General features: G+C 51.4%; 1 protein-coding gene across 2 annotated transcripts; it reads right to left on the reverse strand.

Annotated features, from left to right (window-relative positions):
* Nucleotides 1-154: 154 nt before the first annotated feature.
* On the reverse strand, nt 155-21757 carry SLC4A8 (solute carrier family 4 member 8). Of its 2 annotated transcripts, none has more exons than XM_038171585.2 (25): nt 21591-21757; nt 16029-16110; nt 15280-15414; nt 14751-14886; nt 14388-14548; nt 13298-13486; nt 13018-13106; nt 12728-12885; nt 12231-12318; nt 11638-11784; nt 11462-11553; nt 10889-11063; nt 10540-10673; nt 9422-9667; nt 9226-9331; nt 8145-8306; nt 7491-7604; nt 7197-7358; nt 6349-6600; nt 5454-5522; nt 4736-4909; nt 4507-4644; nt 3963-4063; nt 3357-3461; nt 155-3130 (listed from the first exon to the last, which is right to left on the reverse strand). In XM_038171585.2, the coding sequence occupies exons 1-24, from the start codon at nt 21633-21635 to the stop codon at nt 3374-3376; spliced, it is 3243 nt and encodes a 1080-aa protein (XP_038027513.1). In that variant the 5' UTR covers nt 21636-21757; the 3' UTR covers nt 155-3130; nt 3357-3373. The 2 variants fall into 2 exon arrangements, with proteins under 2 accessions (XP_038027513.1, XP_005030663.1); XM_005030606.6 differs by lacking the exon at nt 21591-21757 and adding an exon at nt 18160-20775.
* Nucleotides 21758-22351: the final 594 nt, after the last annotated feature.

The following is a 22351-nucleotide window of genomic DNA, read 5'->3' on the forward strand; positions in this document are numbered from 1 at the left end:
GGTTCATGACCAAGCTCCAAGGGACACAAATTTCCCTAAAATCAGCACTGCTCACTCCCCCATCACCTCCAAGACACCTGTAAAAATCTCCAAAAAACACCTGCAATTCCTCTGTCAGCAACACAGCCCTTCAAAAGACACGGGAGTGGCACAGTGAGACAAACGAGACTTTTATTGGATTATTTTCCCATTATGTTCAATGAGCAACAGAAAAACCAAGGCAAACAGCGCTGTGACGGGTGAAAGACGTCAATCGACAGCCACGATTTGCAGACAGGAACCACGAGACAGCGACACAGATTGATGGTGTTCAAGTTTCACAGAATAAGCCATATGTAAATCAAATTCTTAACAAAAAAAAAAAAAATCAAAACTTTGAACTGGCAAATAACACAGATTTGGTCAGATATTTTCTTTTCCTCCCCATTTTATTTACAACACTGAGCATTTCCAAACTAGATCATCTCTTACAAGAAAATAAATATATTATATTTCAGTTTCTCTGAAACAAAAATAATTTCTCTATTTCTACATGTAGCATGCCAGGAGGAAAAAAAAAAAAAAAAAAAAAAGGAAAAAAAAAAGTCAGCATCTTATTTATTACCTTTATTCTCCCCCCTTTCCCCCCAAGAGCTTTCCGTGCATTTTATTTTGGGGAATTTTTTCACAAGGGCCCACGGGAGGTCAGAGCTTTGCTTTTTACATTGCTGGCTTGGCAAACCTTCCTCCTCCTCCTTGCACCCCTGGGTGCTTTTAAAGCATCATCCTGTAAAGAAGCAGCTCTCGCACCTCACACATTGCCCCGGGGAGCTGTTTTAAGGCACCAAAGATGAGGATAACACCCAGCACCCTTTCTGCATCAAGGGGAATGGGGTTTGCTGCCAACCAAAACATCATGGGTCATGTTAAGGAGTTTTTTTTTAATCCTAAAGCAACTCCTGGAATACCTTTGGGAGGGTTCTCCCCACCCCCTGCAATTTTTCTCTGCACAAATCCTCTCAAAATATGGAGTAATCCACAGATTGATGGCGCATAGATGGGAGAGGCAGAAGCAGTGCTAGGACATGCAGTGGGCCCCAGGGGTGATTGCAATTTCATTATTAATGAGGCCTCATCTTTTATTTTAAATATATATATATATATATATATAAAATAAAAAGAAAGAAAAAGACTAACCCTGTAAATAGGAGAAAAGAAAAAAAAAAGGTTGAAATCCAGAAGATGATCGTGCGCCCCGTGCGAGGGCACGCTGAGGAAGCCTGGCTTGCTTTTTAAATAAGGAACCAGCAGAATTTTCCAGCAGCCCCGAGGCCGTTGGCAATGCAGACCCGAGTGAGCCCGCTCTCGCGGAACAGCGGCCACGCTCGCCTTCGGGCTGGTTTCTTTCTTGCTCTGCGAGGGAGCGCTGCCAGCTGCAGGAAACCGAGCGCGTGCAGAAAACAATCCCAGCCTCTGGCCCCGGTCCCTGGACCACAGGAGGGAACGGCTCTCTTCTCTTTAAATAGAGGCAGACAGAAAGAAAGCCATTGTCCCAAAACTCGAGGGGCAACAATTCCTTGTTGGGGGCTGCTGGCGAGCAGCAAGCGGAGCCCAAGGGGTGCAGGAAGGCAGCGGGGCCGGGATGTGCATGGGTATTGCAGAGGAGCAGGCACCAGCTTTCATGCAAGCAGCTCGGTGAGAAGCCAGGCATTGCACCTTTTCCTTCCTCCAAGCTAATTTTATTTTCCCCTTCGAGAACTAAAGCAGATCTCTCCCTCTGTCAACCACCACGCCATGCTGGCAGCCATCAGAGCACAGCCTGCAAAACCAAATCCACGCTTTTTTGCCCCACTTGCAGATGTACCGCTGGCATCCTTGGAGAGGAATTCTTTCCTCCGAGGAGCACCATTGTGTCGTTGGCCCTTGGGATTTGTGCAATGCACAGAAAGACCCCACGGAGCCATCCCATCAGATAAGATGGTGGCAGCAGCGCTCGTGCACCCATCCCAGCTGCGCTCATGGCACCAAGAGCCTGGAGCCAGTTTGGACAGGGATGGGACCACTCTATTTTTCTTTTTTTCCTCCTGGGTTCTCCTCTCTTTCCAGGCTCTGTGGCCCCCACAAAGGACCTTGACTTGAGCACACATGCCTGGGGTGTCACCCAGCCAAAAAGACAAAAAGAGCACGGTCACCATCCCTGCTCAACAGCGTTTTCCTGCAAGGCAGCAGGGAGAGCAAAAAGGAAAAGGCATCTTCCCACTTTCCTCCTGCTTCGTCCTGCCCTGTGGAGGAAAAGGCTCTTTGCAAAGAATGGGGCAAAAAAGAGAGCCCTGGGGATGTAAAAGGGAGGAAAGCAGATGAAGCTGGCTGCTCCCACAACCATACAGTGGATCTGAAGTCCTGGGTTTTAAGAGCTCCCTTATCTGAATTTACAGCCAGGGGACAAGAAGGTGGCATTTCTGCTGTTTGCTGGGTGGGTGCTGCAGCCTCCAGGCTGATGACAGAACCAAAGCAAAAATAAAAAAATAAAAATGCAAAACTGGAGCAAATCCTTTTCCTAAGCCATAGCCCAGCTGCTCAGGTGATTTCCATGCTCCCTGCCATGGAGGGCATCCCTCTTGTACCAATAACAGACATAAGAGTGAATCAAGGACCCCAAACCAGACCAAAAACCTGGCAGTGACGAAGAAGAAAGTGGAGAATGCGTCAAAAATAACAGAAAAAAATTTCGTACATTCAGAGTTTATATTTGGAAAAAAAGGGAAAGGGGAGGGGGGGGATTAGATATAAAAAAAATAGCACTGAATGATGAAGCGGTAGCCGTCCCTCTACCACTACAAAACCGCAACAACACACGCACGTACACACGGAGGCTGAACAACACCGAACTCCCACGGACTGCGATGTGCACCTCAGTTTGCTGGTCTAGAGATACTGAATGCCTGAAGCACACCAAGGATAACAGGAAATGTCTTGAAAATGGCTTTAATGGGAATCCTGCTACTCGGAGGAGAAAACCAGGGAGGGCTTGTGCTCACTTGTTTCCTTTCCTCCATGTGAAACAGCATTTTGTCCTCGCTTCTGCGCTGGCTCATCCCTGAGTCACGTTCTCACTCCTCTCCTTCAAAGCCAAGATCCCTAAAGAGGAAAACTGGGGAAAAAAAAAAAAAAAGAGACCATCCCCAAGGAGAGGACCAGTCAGCATGCATAGACTCACAGAATAGAATCACAGAATTGTCTAGGCTGGAAAAGACCTGCAGGATCACCACGTACAACCATCACCCTGTCCTACCAAGTCCCATCACTAAAACACATCCCTCAGTGCTGCGTCCACACCTCTGAAATATTCCTTCACATGCACCGTGCAATCCTTTTACCTCTTTCCTCCTCGGATTCAGAGTTTTTCTGTGTTCATGGTAAGAGCCTTCCATACGGTTGTTTTCGACATTTCATCTGAGATGTTAATCTCAGAGGGATCAGTCCTGCAATAAATATTTTAGATAGCAATCACTGTGCTAACAGGAACCAAAGCCACCAACTACATCAGCAAGGAGAATGGGGTGACCCAAAGCACCGAAGACCAGCACAAGCATGGGAGGTTTCACTGGTGATGAGTCTGGGGAAGCAAGCCTGAATGCTGTAGAGCAACAGCTCTGTGCAATTCTCTTGCAAGTGTTTAGCCCTGGCCTGGCCTCCCACTGCTGGCACAGGTCATGCCTGCAACAATTCATTTTGAAGCACGAGGATCTCCAGCTGCTGCAGACACACTGATGATGCAAGTTTTTGGGGTCAAGCATGAGTCGTGCAGTCACTCTGCTCAGAGCCCTGCTATCCCTTCCTGCAGCTCTGCCCAGAAGCCTGATTTTCACACCAAGCTGACTGTTGTTTCTAAGGGATGCTCAGCAAGGTGCAAGCAGAGCAAGTTGTGCCAAACCCCTACAAACTACTCTTGCTGGGGGTCCTGGCACTTGGTGGGGCTTTACCTGTCACTGTTGTTCTGCTTTGGGACATCCAGGTAGCTGGTCTTCACCAGGTTCAGCTGGACTGAATTTGCAGCAGCAGCTTCCATCATCTTCTGAGACTCCTGGCATCACAGGGACAAATCACCTGTTCTGCCTTTGAGCAAAGGGCAGATAAACTAAAACCCCGTACAGCCATCATGTGCTGCCCCCTCCTTCTGATTCCTGCCAGTTTTAGCTGTTGGTGGAGCAGGATAAAAAACTTCCACTGCAAACATTTTGGGAGGTTAAACACCCACCGTGAGAAACTATTTGAAATACATAATAATAACAACAACAAATAACAACTTTCTTTGAAAAGACATTTTAAAATTATATGTCTGTTCTAGTGGTAAGCTCACTGCTAACTTGGGGAAAAAAAAGTGGTTGCGATGTGGGGTCCAGGCTACTGGGATCTCCTTCTGTTTAGTTCTGATCTTTCCCAACTTTTAACAAATGGCTGCGCTAGAAATGGGCAACCTCACAACCCCAGGGATACGTCCAACCCCAAGCACATAGTAAATGTTACCTCTTCTTCTTTGGCTTCATTTTTGGCATCATCCAACTTCTTCTTCTTGCTTTCTGGCATAAGGTCATCCAGCCAGCTGAGCTCTCGCTTTGAGAAGCAGAAATCCATGACTTTCCGGACAAAAACGAGAGCCAAAACCTTCCCAAAAAAATAAAAAAAGGAAGATGCAGTGAGGCCAGAGGCAGTGCTACACCCCGCTGCAAACATCCCACTGAGAAGCACCTCCTACCATCATGGGAAAGACGATGGCAGCCCGGGACACCTTGATGACCCAGAGCAGGACGAGGCAGGTCAGCTGGATCAGGGTGAAGAGATGAACCTTCCGCAGGGGCACGTGCCGCAGGTAGATGAAATCTGGCTGGTGTTTCGCCGGCATCCCGAACAGCTTCAAGCGATCGAAGAACTGCAGAATAACAGGGAGAAGTTGCCACCTTGGGGCTGCAGAATGGTGCTGGCCTGGCTGAAATCTGTAGGGATTTTTCGGGCTCTCAGTTGCAATGAGGAAGCGTTGATCCCACCACCTTCCTCCTGGGAGCTGCACCCGTTTTCCCTTAGCTCTGTCTGTAAACCAGCTTGCCCACCAGCAGAGCTGTCCACCAAATTGCAGTTATTCCTAATTATTCTATAATTATAATTTCTTCGCTCCCCCAGCAAGGATTTCCAGCAGTGGGAGAAATTTCCTCCCATTTGCACTAAATTCCCCCATTTTCACATCGCTGAACGCTGACCTGCCCTAACACCATGAAACAGCGCTGAACCCGCCTGGTCCTCCTAGCCCCACAGACCTCTTGTGCCTCCACCAATTTCTTTGTTATACAAAATATTTTCATTGCTTGCTTTTGAAGAGGCTTTTCCCAAGCCACTGACTATCAGATTTTTTTTTTTTCTGCTTCTATTAAGAGGAAATAGCAGGGAGCAGACATGCTGCATGCTTTGAAAGTCCACACCTGGATTCCTCTGAGCGATGATACACCCATGTAGAGAAAGACACCGTACAGCACAGGCATTGGTATAAACTGCAAAGAGAAGACAGTAATTCTAAATAAAATAATTGCATTTTCAATTACATTTAAGTTTAATTTAATTTAAATTTCAAATTTAATTGCATTTTCATTACCACTTCATTCTACAGGCACTACAGAAAGTTTCCTAAAGCTTTCCAGTTTCCACAGGGTTGCAGATGCTTTAAATTTTATCCATTAGACATTTTGTGTATTTGCCTGTGAGTTAATGCTCTGCTTTAGGCTGAACTTTTGAGCTACATTTCATCGAAATAATCCTATTTTCCAGAAAGGTTGGAGGAAAATAGGTGATTTCACCCATGCTACCATATGCTGCGTTCTGAGATGTCAGAAAAACAGTTCTACATATTCCTGTGGCAACACACAAATGCAACGTGTCTCCTTTTAGCCTAGAGATGAGATTACTTTGTGGGAGGAACGTGCAAAGGATGACTGCAGCATGTTTAGCTATGGGAATGGCAGTTCTGAGGCATTTGGGGTGCAAACTGCAATCAATTAGCTTGCTGCCTGACTGAAAGAGAGCAGATGTAGTGGTCTGGATAGGCTAGATTGTAGCCCATAAACACAGGCAAGCCCAAAAAAATAAAGCAGTGATGCGGCTTGATGCCCTCAAGCACAGCAGACCAAGGTCTGCAGGGCTGGAAAGCCTAATGGGAGCTGGTTCCCACCATGGGGCATGCCCCAAGGTTTAGGATCAGCTCCTCCTGTACCCCACAGCTACCCAGGCCTAGAGAGAAAGGACTGGTTTTGGTTTTGTATAATCTCCAAAAAATACAAATAAAAAATCAAGGCTGTTGGGTGTTTTGCATTTTCCTCCTACCTTTAATACAGTGGTCAAGAAGACGGAGCAGCCCATGAGCACAAAGATCATCAAGCCAGTGACTCTCTGCTCTCGTATCCCCAAAAACCTGGGTTGTTCTCCTGGAGCTGAGCAGCCAGACTCAAGTTTGAGGCTATTCACGTGGGTGATGGACAGGACGGTCGCAGCCACAAACCACGGCAGGCCCATGACAGAGCACACCCCGAGCATCACAGCCACCATGAAAAGGTCCAGGTGGTACCCGCATCCTTTCTGCGGGAGTGAAACAAGAATCAGAGCACCCCACGGCACAAGAGCAAGGACAGTGTGGACAGCCCAAACCCTGCTGGCTCAAGTCAACTTTTTGAAAATTAAAAAAAAAGAATCGGAAATAACTAAGGATGTATCCAGTCTTTGAACAAGCACCCTGCATGAAAATCTGGCCAGACAAAGTAATTTGTGGCTTTTTTTTTTTTTTTTTACAACTCCTACCTCTATCAAGAAATACTGACTTTTTTTTTCCATTCATAAAAAAGTCACACTTGCAAGCAAGATGTGACTCTGAGTTATCCCTGGCAGCGCGTCAAAACGATTCATTCCCCCAAGCATCTGCTGACATTTTAAAACAAAAAAGCTCTTCTGTATTGCTCTAAGGTTAATTTGCTGCTCTGAAAGATTCCTTGTCCAACTGCCCCTGTCTTTTGCTCCCTGTGTCGTCACCAATGCAGGAGAGCAGCCGTCAAGCAGAGCTCCATTGTCCCAAGCCAATTTGCAAATTTGCTTCTGCAAAGCACTTGGAAAAGGAGCTTCTCCCCACACCTGCAGCCCAGAGTGGGTTGGGGATGGAGTCACCTCTTGCAGCCCCTTACCTTCAGCCTGTGCTCCTTCCTGTTCACGATAACAGCGGTGATCTGCTGGTCCATGAAGATCAAGATGGTGCAGAGCAGGGCTGGGATGAGCGCAGCCAGCACCGTCCACCAAGGGTTGGGTCCTATGGGGCTGATGAGCCACCCACGGTCATCTCTGGTGGGCTGTGACAAAGCAGGGACGTCAGCTTCATCTCCCAGCCCAGACACTTCGCTGGCTTTTGTTTTCCCCTCCATCACCTCAAGGTGTCCCCAGGGGCACAAGGTGAGGCCAGCTGTGCCAAGACACCCCATTACCTTGAACATATGGGGGACGTGGAGCTTCGGTGAGGGGATCCCAATCAGGAAGTCAATGAGCACCATGACGACGATGGTGAGGAAAACAGCAAAGTCGCTTATGGTGGACCGTACCTGCGGCAAGAAAGCAGAGCAGAAAGGGTCATGGCACGAGACAGACAAATTAGGGACATCAGCAGTATCACAGCTGGTTAACAAAATCCCACCACTCTGAGGACATGCAGCCAAACCCCTTGGTTAGAAACTGTTGCTGTGTTTGTCCCTGTGAGATCCGGTGTCAGACTTAAAAGAAAACAGTTTAATTAGGGGGAAAGGTTTGTTTTTGTTTTTTTTTTTAACTGCCTTTTTTTTTAAATTAAAATATTTGGAAACAGACACCTGCCACTACAGCCACTCTCACAGCTGCAATGGGAATAAGGCACTGAGGCATATTTGTTCCCTGCAAGGAGGAAATAATCTCTTTCTACAGCAGCTTCCCATTGGAATCAGCTTTTCCCTAATGCAAAGATGGTGAGGGGAGGAAAAAAAATACAAACAAACAAACCAAACACAAACAATCTCTGGAGGACCTGATTTCCCACTGCCTGAGTGCAAATTTGCTCCGGGACAGGTCATAAGGTAGGTGGGATCACTGTTCCACCATCTTCTACCTACTCTGGTTGGGAAATAGCGGCTGGTTTTAAACATCTTCAAGGAGCTTGACAGGACAAAGGTGGAGAAGAAGAGGATGCAGGACCAGAAGAGGACATTGGGTGTGTAGGGGCCGTTGTGTCCACAGGCAGGTCCGTGAAATTCTCCGTGCAAATGCCGACATTCCTGGAGAAACAGAGCATCAGGACACAACGGCAGTGCACATGCAGCAGGGAAACCTTGAAAACTGGGGGAAGGGTTAAGGATTTGGGTCCAAGATCCACGATTTTGTACCTACTGCTGCCAAGGGAGATTTGTATTTAATGAGCAGCAGCAGCTTAATGAGTGACATGTCACACTACACGGAGGGGAAATGCAGAGATGTGATGGGACACCACATCACAGGCCCATGGCACATCCTCCACCTGAACAGGAGGTGACTGTGGCTGAAAAAGACACCACAGGGGAAGGACACATCCAGAAGAGGACGCTGGAAACTCTTGGGGACAGAGAAAGAGGGAGCAGGGAAGGAGGGCTATGACCACCGTGGTAGGAAGGAAGACACAAATTGTCCCTTCCCAGGGGAGGACTCACAGAATCTGGCCAAAAGGGGCTGAAGATGTCCATGAGAGCCTCCATCCTATGCCTGGGCTCTGCTTCCAGCACCAGCAGCCCGGGAGGCTGCTCAGACATGCAAATTTATGCACGTACTTACAGACAGCGCTGAATAAGAAACCGGGGCCTGGAGTTATTAAGGACCAATTAAAGAACCAGTTACTACCTTCAAGCATGAACTTAAGTCCTCCAGCACCTACAACATTCAAACCACCCACTTAACCTCGCTCCCAGCCAGAAGTACTGTCCTGCAGAGGGCTGAGGACGATAGTTATCACCCGTAATGCTGGTAACAAGGCGGACTCCCCTTCCCAGGACAGACCACACGTCTTGCACTTAAGGACTGATTTTTCAGAGCAGCCCCGGCACTGTTTGAAGCATGCCATCACCCGGAGGGCGCTGATTTTCGCACCACATCAGCGCCCACAGGAGGGTGCTTGCAGAGACGCGCACACCCCGCGGCACAAGGAAGCGGCAGCCAGGGACTTACGGTCACCGTGAGGTTTCCCCAGGCGATGGCAGACACGTTGATCTTGTTGCTCTCCCAAAAGCGCAGGGTCTCGTTGCTGGGATGGGTCGGCGCCTCACACTTACAGCTGGGAGGAGAAAAGCCAAGGGCAGGGGTAAGGCGGCGGAGGTGCAGCCCTAAGCTCCTGCCGAGGAGCGTTTTAGGCCAAAAAACCCACTAGTAGATGGTGAGGAAGTCAAGCTTGCTGTGCATGTGCACAGGGTAGGTCTCTCCCAGGCAGATCAGCTTCTCCAGAGCCTCGTAGATGAAGATGATGCAGATGAGGGCAGCGAAGGCTTCTTCGGTGAAGCGGGTGATGTAGCACACCAAGCAGCTGGCATCCGTGGCCACCAGCACCACGCAGAGGAAGGCGGTCCACAGCCCTATGCACGTCCTCAGGGAGAGGTAGGAGAGTGCATAGTCCCTGGGAAAACAAAATAAAGCAAAGGGTGGGAAGCCCAGCAGGAAGCTCCAAGACGTGCCATCCTTCGGGGAAAATCCGGAGCTGTTTCGGAACGTGTCGAGCCTGTGGATGGTGAACGCGGTTTCGTTGTACTACTACAGACAGCCTCGGGGCTGCAGTGCAGGGTGTGGGCCCACGAGAGGAGAGGCCCATTAGATAATTATCATTATTTAGCAATTATGCTGTGTTAACGCCTTGGAGGCTAATTGAGGTCAGGTGCTTACTGGGGAAGGCGCTGTTCTCACCCATCACCCCATGCCCGAGCACAGAAACCAGCTGGCTTGGCACCCAGGCACTTGCTGCCAGCACGGTGGGGCTTAATAATAGAAGTGACTAATTACAGCGAGGGTGGTTAATCAAAGTCATCACAACAAAGGGCTGTCATGGAAAATATGCATTTCACATGAAAAGCTCCTACTTTCTCAATAATATCATCAAAACTCAAAATATTTCAGCAAAAAGGAAAACTATTTGGATATTTGGGCAACATATATTTATTCCCACTTCCAGCAAAAAGCAGGCTAAAAAGTGCTTAGCTTTGTGCTGGGAGCAAAGCAAATCTTCCTACTCCCAAACCAGTGTGATTTGTCTCCTTTCCCTCATGCATCCCATCTTGGGCATCCTCATTCCTGTGGTTTCTCCTCCTCGTGCTTCGATTTAACTCTGCAAACCCTTTAGTCCTCCAGAGGCCAATTGCTCTTGCACCATCACTAACAAAAGCAGGAGCACACAATGTGCACAACACAGAAATTAACTTCAATCTTACAACTACCTCTATGAAAAATAACCAGAAAAAAACAACACATCTTTTTGCCATCACTGCCCCTCCTTACTTGCAGAACTTGTAGAGGATCTTCTCAAACACGAGGACGGGGCCGGTGCTGCCGAGGATGGTGAGAGGTTGGCCGGCAAAGAGCGAATAGACCACACCAGTCATGGATGCGCCCAGTAGCGACTCCATGGCACTCTGGCCAGGGAAAAGAGGAGCAAATAAATCATGTGAGCAGAGCTGCAGCAAAGACTTTTTCATAGAACAGGTTGGAAAAAGACTTTCAAGATCATCAAGTCCAACCATGAGTGTGACCTGACAAGTCCCATCACTAACCCACGTCCCTCAGTGCCACATCCATGCACATTTCTTAAATACCCCTCCGTGCCACCCCACGGAGGAGAGGCACTCACTATGTGGCCATCGGTCGCCTCCCCCAGCAGCCCCCCGAAGGTGATGACGGGGGACATGCAGGCACAGTAGAGGAAGAGGAAGGATGCCAGACACTGCAGGCTCAGAGCATCCCGAAAGTCGCTCCAGAACCATGGGACTTTTCGCTTCACATCCAGGATCAGACCTCCAAAGAGCCTGGAGGAAGGACAAAGAAATAGGCTGTTGTCCTGGCAGACCACAGTGAATTTTCTTTGCTGCAGAAGGGCAATCACGAGCACAGAGTATTGCTAAAAACCAGTGTCTTTCTCCCAGTTTACACCCAGTAGGAACTGAGACACACACAAAAAACACCCTCCAACAACAAAAAGGAGCTAACCTGACACCCCATCCTCTGTTATTGCAACAGCCCCACACATGCAATGATGCAGTGGCTCAGCCCAGCTGCCCCAGGCCCCCCAGCTGCCTGGCCCAGGGACCCAAGCAGGTAACATGGAGCCCCTTTGCTGCAGCAACTAACCCCAAAAAAACACTAGAAGGGAAGGTGCATGCTCAGTTTTTAGAGGCAAAAAAAATGATAACATTAAAGCTCACACCTTCCCGTTCGCTCTAGTTCAGGGCCACTGTGTTTTTCTGGCTTTCTGTGAGAAGCGCTGTCATCAAGAAGTCCTGGCGTCTTCCTTTTTTTCTGTCAAAAAGGAAACAGAGATACGTATTTCTTTGCAAGCCTCCTGCCCGTCCCCCTCACACCTCCCTCCACCACGGCACCCACCTGTGAAGGGAGATTTTTGGGGGGCTCGATTCGGATCGATGGATCCCACTCTCCCGGCGGCAAGACCGTGACCTGATCCAGGAACTCGTCGATGCCAGCCACGAGGTCTGCCCGGTTCTTGGCTTTATAGGCAACGTCATGGAAAACCTGCCGACAGGAGACAACAGCTCGGATGTCCTAACCAGTGCAATAAGCTCTTAGCTAAACACAAGATAATTTCCCCCAAATTTCGTCAAAAGGAACAATCTGATGCATTTGTGGCCATCTCCTCCACAGGGATCCCGTCCCTCACAGCACTCCACAGCTTTTTGCTTAAAAAGGAGAGGTTTTGCTGGCCCTGGCAATGCCTGGACAGCATGTTGGGGATCCCAGGGAGAAGGAGAAGGATGAGGTGCAGGTCCCGGGTGGGATTTCAGGCTCTGGGACATGGGGTGATGTAGATCCAAGTGTTTGCTTTGGATGCAAACAAGGGGTGGGTTATCTGGAGAGCTGTGGACGGCTGGGAAAGCAAATGTGCTTCTTCACCACAGTGCAGAAGGGGAGAGAGGAAGATAACTAAAAAAGACCCAGAGATCTCTCTTATCTCATCACACCTCATCCGTCATGAGAGTAGCCATGGACCTGCCAATCTCGTGGTACTGATGGGCTTTTCCTTCTGGTCCCAGCAAAATAAACAGGAACCTGGGCGAGAAAAACAGGAGAGAGAAGAACATGCCCTTGCTTAGAGAGTGCCCAGAGAAACTGCCAGGAGCACCCAGCCCAGAATGCAGCTTGAGATGGGGAACGCACGCTCACCGCCTCCGGCAATGAATCTGAAATTCATCAAAACTTGCTAACTGGATTTTTGGGCTGACTCTCATTAAAGATAGCCAATGCATTTTTTTTAATGTTTGGGTTGATGTTCATTAAAATTGAGGAATGCATTTAAAAGCTGCGGTAGGGAAGGGAGAAGCAAAGGTGAGGAGTGACAGAGGTGGGAAATGTGCTTGTGGAGTCGCTCCTGCTGGCCCCATTTCCTTGGGATGAAATTTGATTTTTTTTTTATTATTTTTTTTTGTTATTTCTAAATAAAAACCTTGGGCATTCGGACCTGGTTGGGATGGGAACTTCTGTCATGCCTGAGAGGAGGACTGCCGGGGTCAGGCGGGCAAATGCCATGATGGGCTGGTGAAGGAAATCCAGCTCTCCTACGAGCACGTTTGCTGCTTCAGCCCCAATAGGAATTTTCTTCATGAAGTGCAGCTCAGCCTGGACACAACAAGCGATTTTCAGGCAATTACCTCAAAATGAAAGCCCACAGCACTCTGCTGCACGTTCTGCAGCCAAGTTTGCAAGAGCAAAGCCAGCCCTAAAGGCATAAGAAAGCTCCAGGTATCTCACCTTGCTTAAATCCATTGGGCTGGTGTCATGGTTCACCCCATTTTTAGCTTCTATGGTGGTGGGAGGAGTGTGGGGGGTGAGTGTTTGGGCTGGCAGGAAAAAGAAAAACAATCAGAAAGACAGACAAGGAGCAACTGGGACGCTCAGTCAGGGCAAGTGTAACGGGGCCAAAGCCCTGCAGAAACCTTCACCTGGTGCCAAAGCCCCGCAGAAGCTTTCACCTGGTGCCAGACCCTGCAGAAACCCTCTCCCGGTGCCAAAGCCCTGCAGGAGCCCTCACCTGGCTTGTCGAGGGGGTGCAGGTCTGGCTGCCTCTTGCTCACGTCGGCAAACGAGCGGACGATGGGGAGGAGGTTGTTTCTCTTCTTCTCGTTCTGATGGTGGTGCTTCTTCAGGAGGACTTCTCGGACTTTCTCCCGCATGCTCTCGTCAAATTCGCTGGACTGGTTTTGCTGGTCCAGGATCATATCTGAGGGTGGAAAGGGAAATGAAGCCACCAGAGGAGAAACCCCCAAATCCCGGGGGGAATGCAGGAGAGCCCAGCATAGGCCCAGCCCTGCTTAGTGAGACATTTTAATACAGTTGAGCCTTTGCAATGAAAGCAAGAATTTTCTTTTGCTAAAACCCATCATCAAAGTGCTTATTCATCACTCAGCTAAGATCATTATTTCTCATTCTAAATAATGCAATTTCCTTGCCCGATCTGGCCTTTCTGTATTACTCCACACATTTAACCAAATTATAAGCAATCTATAGCGCAGACTTTCCCTGAGTTCCCCCGGCCAATTGACTGTAATTTGCTGAGCCCAGGGAGAAATGTGCTAAGAATGGCGCTGACTTCACCAGCTTTTGAAAAGGTTGAATGGAGACCTGCCAGTCAAGGATAATTTCTCCAAAGCTGTTTTTTCAATTAACTTCAATTATCTTCCCCACAGAAACACACTGCTTGGTCATCTGCCAGATAAACTCTGCCTTTAAAGCTCCTAAATCCTGGATGTTAAGGCAAAAGAAAAAAAGAAAAAAAAAAGAATGAGAGGAAATGGCTTGTAATATATAGTTTATTTAAAGAGGTTCAGCTCTTAGACAGACTCTGTATTTCTAAGAGCAGACTGCTAAGCCCTGGTGCACACTCCCTTTTTGGCTCGAGAACATTCTCTAATTGTTTCTCTAACCCCACAGATTGCTTTCAAAAGGATCCCCTATCAGAAGGAAAAGCTGGTGTGACTGCCACACACTCAGGCTGCAGCCGGGCCGAGGCAGCACAGTCCTGCACCCAAAAAAATCCTTCCTGACTTAAAAAAGCAATGGGATTTCTGGAAGAGAGGACTTGCCACTGGGTGAGGTTTGGGTCAGAGGCAGGCGGGTGCTACCTGCAATCTCCTCGGTGCTGTTGGCGCACATGTCCAGCAGCACCGTGCCTTTGATGATGCAGTTCCTCAGCTCGAAGAGGCTGTGCAAGGAGAGCGTGGCCACGTAGGGCTTGCTCCAGCGCTCGCCGCCGTCTTCCACATCCTCCTCAAACTTCAGCCACCTGCGGACATCACCCAGCATCAGCCCCATTGCAAGAAAATAGCCCCGCTCGGCAAGCCCTGCCTTAACAGAGCTGAGGGGTGGCAGGAGGAGGAAGTTCCTCGCATCGGCACCCCAAGCTGCAAGCTTCGTGCCCTGGCAGGCAGAGCCCGTGCGTGCTGCCAGCACGGGGACTGCTCTCCCAGCTGCAGGACGGGATTTACCTCGCCGTTTCCTTCCACTCTGCATCTTCACGCTCCTTCACGCAGATCTCATCCAGCTCAGTAAATAAGTCGTGGGGGACGTGCTGCTCATCCTCCTCGGTGCTGAGGATGAACTGCACCCGCTGGGACGGGGTGTCTGGCAGAAGACAAAGCCGCATTCCATTACTGGGCCTGAACTGTGCAGTGAGCATTGGACCAGCACCAGTTCAGCCCTGAACACTGGGGCTGGTCCCTGTCCCCTGTGTCTGCCCAGGCTGGGCATGCACACAGCCGTGGGGAAGCATCTCTTCCACCTCCCCATAAGGAGGGGCTGCCTGACTTCCCCACATTTCCATTTTTAAAGCCAGAATCACTAAGGAAGGCGAGCCTAAATTTGCTATGCATTTAACTGCCTAAACAAACAAACAAATCCTGGGAGAAGTTTGGAATAAGAGGGCCTTGCTAAATAAAAGTTTTCCCTCAAAATAGCAGCTAGCCACTCAAAGCAGCCACGCTCGCCCAGGAGACATTTAGCAAATGTGGGACTTACAGTGGTAGCCCTGGTCCTCGGGGGCTGCCCCCTTGGCCCGCTCCCGTTTCCGATGCTTCTGGCTGCGGGGCCGGTGGTGCCGGTGGCTCTGCCTCACCAGGGGCATCTGCACACCCACGTACAGGGTCCGGTGGCCTGCAGGAAAGCAGCAGTGGCATCATTTTTGGCAGCATGATGACAGTCAATGCTCGTTCTTTCTTCAGAGACCGTTTTACTTCGGCTTTGTAACAACAGACCAAACAAAGCGACGGCTCCAGGTTATCTAAAATGCCCCCGAAGCATTGAACCTTTTCCCAAACTCCTGCTTCACCTGGACAGCACTCAGACTTGCTCATTAAGCGGCGACCAAATGTAATTATTTTTAAAATCTCTGTATGGCGCAAGGCGGCGGGAGGAGATCAGATCAACCCCATGATAATGAGCTCCGGAACAATAAGGGAAAAAAAAACTGCAGCCCTGTGTCTGCAGCCGTCAAATTATTCTCCTGACCTCGCCAAGCCAGGAGCAGCCTCGGCGAGAAAACGAGCCGTGAATCATCTCACCCCGTGGCTGCAGCTCACGCCGTGGCCTCTGCGGGGTTTTTTTCCCTCTGTTTTAAAAGTTACATGAAAATCATGAAAAACAACCGTGCTCCTTGATGAAGAGGCACGGCAGGTTTTGCTGCACGCAACACAACACCGAGCAAGGGATGGTTTAGGGGCTACAGGCAATGGGAAAATGACCTGGGCTGGGGGTCAGCAGGGTCTCACCTTCCAGCTCCTCCTTCTCATAGTGAATATTGACTACGTTGCTTGTTCCCCCCTGGTCGACCACCGCCTCTTCATCAGGTCTCTGTTGGGCAAGGAGAAGAAGGTCAGTGGGGCTGGGGACACGGAGCTCCCGTACATCCTCCCAGCTGATCTAACGTGGGCTTGCAGGAGGCAGCCCCGGAGCCAGAGGCCAAATAAAACAGCTCACAGGACTGCTTATTTTTTGTAAGAATTGAAGCTGGAAGAATTTGCTGCAGGGAGAGAGGGCAGAGCATTTCAGACCCACACCCCCCCAAAAAAACAACAAACAACACCTCTCCCGCCTTGTTTGTGCAGCTCCTTTGCAACTTTCAAGAATAAATAAATAAACAGAATTTTCCAAATCGGAAAAAAAAAAAAAAAGCACTTTGCACGGCCGTGAGTTTCAGTCTGAAAATACCAGTTGGCTACGTGCTGCTGTGCTGGAGATACCTGCACGACTCACTAGATGGCAGCTGGCCACAGGACATCACCTCCACCAACCTCCAAAAGCAGCAACCTGCAAGGGCAGCTCCATCTTCCGCCCAAGGAGGCTCGGGCTTCCTTTGGTGCAAGCATGCTTTCCACGGAAAACGCAATTTTATTCCTTGCAAAAGCCAACGGCTTAGAGCTAACGCCTTCCTAGGCTGAAACATCAGGCCTCGGACAGAGTCTGTGCCTTGAAAGCTGAGCAAGAGCTGCAGGACCAACTGCTCGCTGCGAGCAGCGACGGAAACAAACCCCTCTTGCTTCTCTTTTCTCCTTGCCACAGGGACGGGGAAGGGGATTGCCAGCCTCCACTCAAGGAACTAAAAACCCGGCCGCGTCTCATGCTCAAGATGCCACTGCAGCTTGGTGAAGGGCTCTGGGTCAAACTCAGCAACTTTTTTCCCCTCTTCGGGGTGTATTTGGTCTTCTAATTTCTGTGCATCTCTTAAAGATGTCTCCTTCCTTGGACAGTGCTGCCATCCACATCCTCTCATGGACAGGAATTAATTGAAGACCAAAACACGGTCACCAGTGCAAAGAAAACTCTGCATTGCCCAAATGAGTGCCCTTGAGTTTTCGCTGGTTTCCAAATTACTCTGTTATTAAAGGCACAAGGGGGCCATCAAAGGCTGGGGAGTTTTGAATTGCCAAGGTTCACATTCACAAGCCCCCTGCTGACATCACAGCAACCAAAAGCTTTTTGTCTGTTCAAACCCCAAAATAAATATCTGTGGTGGTTTTTTGTTTGTTTTTTTTTGTTTGTTTGTTTTTTAGGTTTTTTTTGGGGGGGAGGAGGGTATTTGTTTGTTTGTGTGTTTGTTTTGATTTTGAGCACCCAGTTGCTTGGTTCCTGAAAGTCTGAACAAGAGACTGGGGACTGAACTGGGGAAACCGGCTGAGCTGTTTTATGAAACTCAAGAAGCAAGAGGTTCACCATCCACTCAGATACAGCCCGAACCAGCCCAAATTCTGCAATGTTCAAGCAAAACTCGAAATGCCACATGCGCCTGTGCTGCCCGTTGTAGCAATAATGACACAGCAACCTCGAGGGCTTGTTCAATAAATAAGGAAATGATAAATAAATAAATAAATCGCTCCTTATCGCTTAAGCTGCTGACACTAATCTGAAATCTGCCCTTTTTCCCCCAGAACAGTGTTCCCTCCTGGCCAAAGCAGCACGCTGGTGGCGCCCACGCACCCCGGTGGCCGCGTTATCACGCGCTGGTGGCTTTGCCATCCTCCACCCGGTGACAGCCTCTGCCACCCTCCGTCCCCTCTTAGCAACGCGTCCGGCTTCCCCCGGTCCGGGTTGCAGAAAAACAACCACGGGAGAGGCGTGGGGTGAAAGGCCTTCGGGAAATCACCTCAAATTTGCAAGCCTGAGTGCGTCTGGTGGGCGCTGCCGGGAGGCAGAACAAACAGAGCGACCTGCAGGCCGCAGAAAGCTGCCTGCTCCCTCACAAAGCCTTTTGCCCCCCAGGACCCAACAGGTGATGCCAAACCTACCCCCGGACCTCTCACCCCGGTGCCAACCATCTCCCCCTGGCACGCCGGCTCTGGTTTTTGGGGAGTTTTCACGTTTTTGGGTGGGAGGCGCCTCTCGGCCGAGGCCTCGCCATCCTACCTGCAGCTCATCCAGAAGAGTCACGTCCAGCCTGTCGCGCTCCCGTTCGGCCTCGCGTTGGTCACCGGCTTTCCATGGAGCCTTTGGGCCATGCATGGGGCCCGACTGCCCCGGGACATCCGAGCGGATCCCGCGCCTCCTCGCCAGGAGGGCCCCAGCGCCACGGGCGTCACCGGAGGCACAAACACCAACGGCCCTTCCAGAACCAGAACCCCCAGGCAGATCCCAGCAGCAATTTAAACCCTCACATCCCGAGACTGGGAGATGCCAACAAAACTCCTGTTCCCACCAATGCTCACACCGCTACCACACCACCAGCCCCTGGGGCTGCTGCGAAATTCAGCTCTCGCATCCTACATGGCCGGAGATATCTCAGCCAAGCGGCTGCCGAAATTCCCTCGGGGGTTAGGATTTGACTGAGCCAAGGGCATCCGTGCCCAAAGCGCTCCCGGTTGAAGCCCATCTGTTAACACGTCTGGAAAAAGGAGCAGCAAGTTTGTGGACGTGCTGAAGGTCATCGGAGAGCGTTTGCCCATTGTCAGCACAGCCAAAGCTCGTGCTGAAATCAAGGGACAGGACAAACCCGGCTCCTCTTTGAGCAAAAACTGTTCCCGATGGAGTAAACAGAGTAAATGCTTTGTCCTGCTGGGCCAAGAGGCGTGTAATGTGCTTGGGTGTACGTAAAAGCATGAGCTGCTGAAATGCAAGTGAGGTGCAAACTGGTGGGAAAATAAATGCTGTGGGACAGTACTGATTTTTGTCAGCGTTTCCTTCAAAAACCACAGCATTTCAAGAAGGTCTCGCTTTGGCGTGGCCTCCTTTCAGGTTTCTATTAGTTAAAAATCCTTGTTAGTCAAAGCAAGTCCCAGCATGGCACTGAAACACAGAGCTTCGAAATGGCTCTTGGAGTACATGAAAGAAAAAAAACCACAACTGTTCCAAATTTTAAAATAAAGTCTATCTCCAACAGTAGGATTTCCTACCAAGCAAGGACACAGCAAGGCAGAGCCCCTTGCAAAGCGCACCCTTCCCTCCCCATGCTCCTGCTGGTTTCTTCTCCCCAGCACTTGCTGCCTTCCCGAGGGGTGAAATCATTTCCCGAGAAACCCTCACAAAGCGCGGGGCTGGGAGACGCATCCAGATAAGCAACGTTTTTACTCGTCTCGCTTCCCCTGCTCACATTGGCCAGCTGTCTCCAGCCCCACTTTATTTTCTGATCGGAGCTAATCCATCATTTCTATGATGCAAATTCGCTTGCTCCGATGAACTTCCTCCCCGGCGCCGCTCGGCACAAAGGTTAAGTGCCCGGCTTGCCCTGAAAGGTGACACGGGGTGTAAAATAACACGGAGAAGGAAGCTGACACCGAGGTCTAATCAGTTAAAATCTCATCATGACCCAAGCTCGAATCCCCGCTGCTTTTTTATTATTTAGTGTTAATGCTTAAAGAGCAAATACAAGCACAAACTGGACAAGCGGGCACCTCCCTCTGCCAAAAAGTCCCAGGTTCTGCTGGGTCTGTGGCAGGATGCTCTGAGCATCCCATCGCCCTTCCCTGCCCACTGCAGCATCCCCAAAATCACTGCAAGCCTTGCACAGAGATGCTATCAAAGCCAATGGCCCTAATCAAAACTCTCTGGGACCCAGTTAGGGCACCTGAATGGGCCCCGAGGGGTTATCTCACTGGGGACACTGGAGGATTTAATGGTTTAGGAGAGCCATGGCAGTGTGGAGCCATGGGATGGGACCGTGGGATGGGGCAGGGCAGGAAGGAGAGGACCCGGGACGGGCACCAGCCCTTGCAGACGCTTCGCCCTCCCTCTCTGTCCTTCTCCACCACTGACAGGCGCCTGGAAAACATCAAATCATCGAAAATGAGCCGGGAAAGGGGACGCTGAGCTTTGCAGGGCATGTCTGTGGGCTTCGGAGCAGCCAGAGTTGTTCCACTTCACTATTTTCTAAGCGAAAAGCTCCGTCTGGCTGCTTCCTAGCTGGTTTTGTCGGGAAGCAATTAGTGCTTGTAAAAATGAAATCAGAAATCACTGGAGCAAAGGAGGAAGGCTCGTTTTGACACAACTGCAGTGAACCCCTTAGTGCTGTGAGTTCAGCGCACGCCTCTCCCCGCACCCATCTCAAGAAAACTTCTCTAAATTATTGTTTTGCAGTGATTTTTTTTTTTGACCCAGCAGGAGAGAGAGGGATTTTGGAGTGCCCTGCCTCAGTTTACCTGCCCCAGGGCAACTCCTCTGGTTGAGAAAGAAAAGTCTTTCCCCAGGGAAACTCTGGTGTAATTGAGGACTGGAAAAAGCTCAAAGAGGAGGGTCAGGTCTAGCTTGGAGCCCTCCTGGTGTGGGGGAGCACCAAAAACACTGTGTGAGCAGGCAAAGCTCGCGTCCCGTCCCCCTGGTCCCACCACGTGCCAGCAGCCATGGGAGGGATGGGGTCCCTGCAGCTCCATGAGCCAAGCCAGCTGAATGGACTTAATGATGCCCCAGATGTAATTAACGAGGCTGATCCCTGTGTTACTGCGGGATGAGGATGCTGCCTGCATGGAGCCGAAGCAGGGAGGGAGCTGGGGGATGCTCCGGTTGCTTTCCCTTCGCCGCCTCCATCCCACTGTCCCCGTCTCCCCGGGGGTGAGGAAAGGTGAATTAATTCCCCCCCCCCCCTTGTCTGTCACCCAGAGCTCCCCCAGTGGGGCCAGGCCCTGCAGGAGGACTTGGGGCCACCACTCGTGGGGCACGGGGTCCCTGGGGTGCTCAGCAGCGAGGGGACGGGCGCTGCAGGGGGGGCAGGAGGCGCTCCCCAGGGACCTCCTGGCCAGGATGATGCTAAAAGGGGGGTGGGAGGGGTGGGGGCCACCTCCCCGCTGCTCCCTGCCTGCACCCCAACACCAGGCACTTGGGGGGGACAATGGCAGAGCCCCCCCTTGGCTGCGTGGCACGGGGACAGTGGCCTTTGTCCCCCTCCGACAGGCTGCGGCCTCAAAGGGGGGGGTCACAGACAGGTGGGGGGGGGGGTCAAGGCATGTGGGAGATGCTGCCGGCTGGGGCACCCCCTCACTAAACACCTTGTGCCCCCCCAGCCGCCTCACACCCCCCTCGCACCCACCTTGAGCACCCACTTGTGCCTCCCCCGCCCCCCCCTTTCGGCCTTGCAGATGCTTCGCAGCCTCCCCTCGCACCCCTTCAGCAGCCTGCCCCCCCCAGCCCCATTTTCCAGATGCCCCCCCCCCCCATTTACGGACTCCTCCTTTACAGCCTGCTCCCCCCCCCCCTCCTTGCAGACGCCCTCCCTCCCCCAAACCCCCCCCGAGCCCCCCCCTTTTTCCCTCCGCCGGCAATGCCGCAGTGAGCAGCCACCGAGCATCCTCCGGCCGCACCGGGGGGGGGGGGATGATGTGTGCCCCCCCCCCAGGGCCGCTGCCCCCCACCTGGTAGCTGAGGATCCCATCGGGCTCGTTGCTGCCGGCGGGCATGGCTGGGCCGGGGTCGGGGCTGGAGGACCGGGGGGGGATGGAAAAGGAAAGGGGGGGGTCCCGGGCTCCCCCCGCGGCTCGGGGGCCAGGGGGGGCCGCAGCCGGCTGCAGCCCCGGTGCCGCTCACACCGGCTCCACCATCTCCCAGAGCCGGGGCCAAACCCCGCCCAGGGCCGGGAGGAGGAGGAGGAGGAGGAGGAGGAAGGAGGAGGCAGGGCCGGGGCTGGGGGGGTCCCAGGGGGTGGGGGGCAGCGCCCGGTGAGGAACCCGCGGCCTCGATCCGGGCACAGCCCCCCCCCGGTCCCCCCCAGCACGGCCCCGGCCCCAGCCCCAGGAGCCCCTTTGGGGTCTTCGAGGTCTCCCTCCAGCCCCCCCCCAGCATCACCCCCCCAGCACCACCAGCAAGCCTCCTCCAGCATCACCCCAGTCCAGCATCACCCTTGTTCCCCCTCCAGCATCATCCCCCAGTCTCTCCCAGCATCACCCCCAATCCTCCTCCATCACCCCCCAGCATTGCCCCCCCCCCAAGCATCACATCCAGCATCACCCCCCCCAAGCCCTCCAACAGGCATTTTGCAAAGTGCCAGCGAACACTAAAATGCTGCTTTTCCCCCAGCCTTTTGGGGCTCAGCTGCTAGAACTTCACATCCTCTACAACCCCAAAAGCATTTCGTATTTTCAAGGGAAACCAAGCACTAAAATACCCTCAAATCCTG

Source organism: Anas platyrhynchos, chromosome 34 (genome assembly GCF_047663525.1).
Source record: "Anas platyrhynchos isolate ZD024472 breed Pekin duck chromosome 34, IASCAAS_PekinDuck_T2T, whole genome shotgun sequence".
NCBI lineage: Eukaryota > Metazoa > Chordata > Aves > Anseriformes > Anatidae > Anas > Anas platyrhynchos.

What these genes read in the sequence shown, in the direction of transcription:
- SLC4A8 (XM_005030606.6), bottom strand. Translation starts at nt 18,255, where the DNA reads ATGCATGGCCCAAAGGCTCCATGGAAAGCCGGTGACCAACGCGAGGCC. An exon ending in GCCGCTATTTCCCAACCAGA is followed by an intron (nt 7,605 to 8,144) that starts GTAGGTAGAAGA and finishes TTCTTGCCGCAG; the next exon opens with GTACGGTCCACCATAAGCGA. An exon ending in ATGAAGCCAAAGAAGAAGAG is followed by an intron (nt 4,064 to 4,506) that starts GTAACATTTACT and finishes CTGTGATGCCAG; the next exon opens with GAGTCTCAGAAGATGATGGA.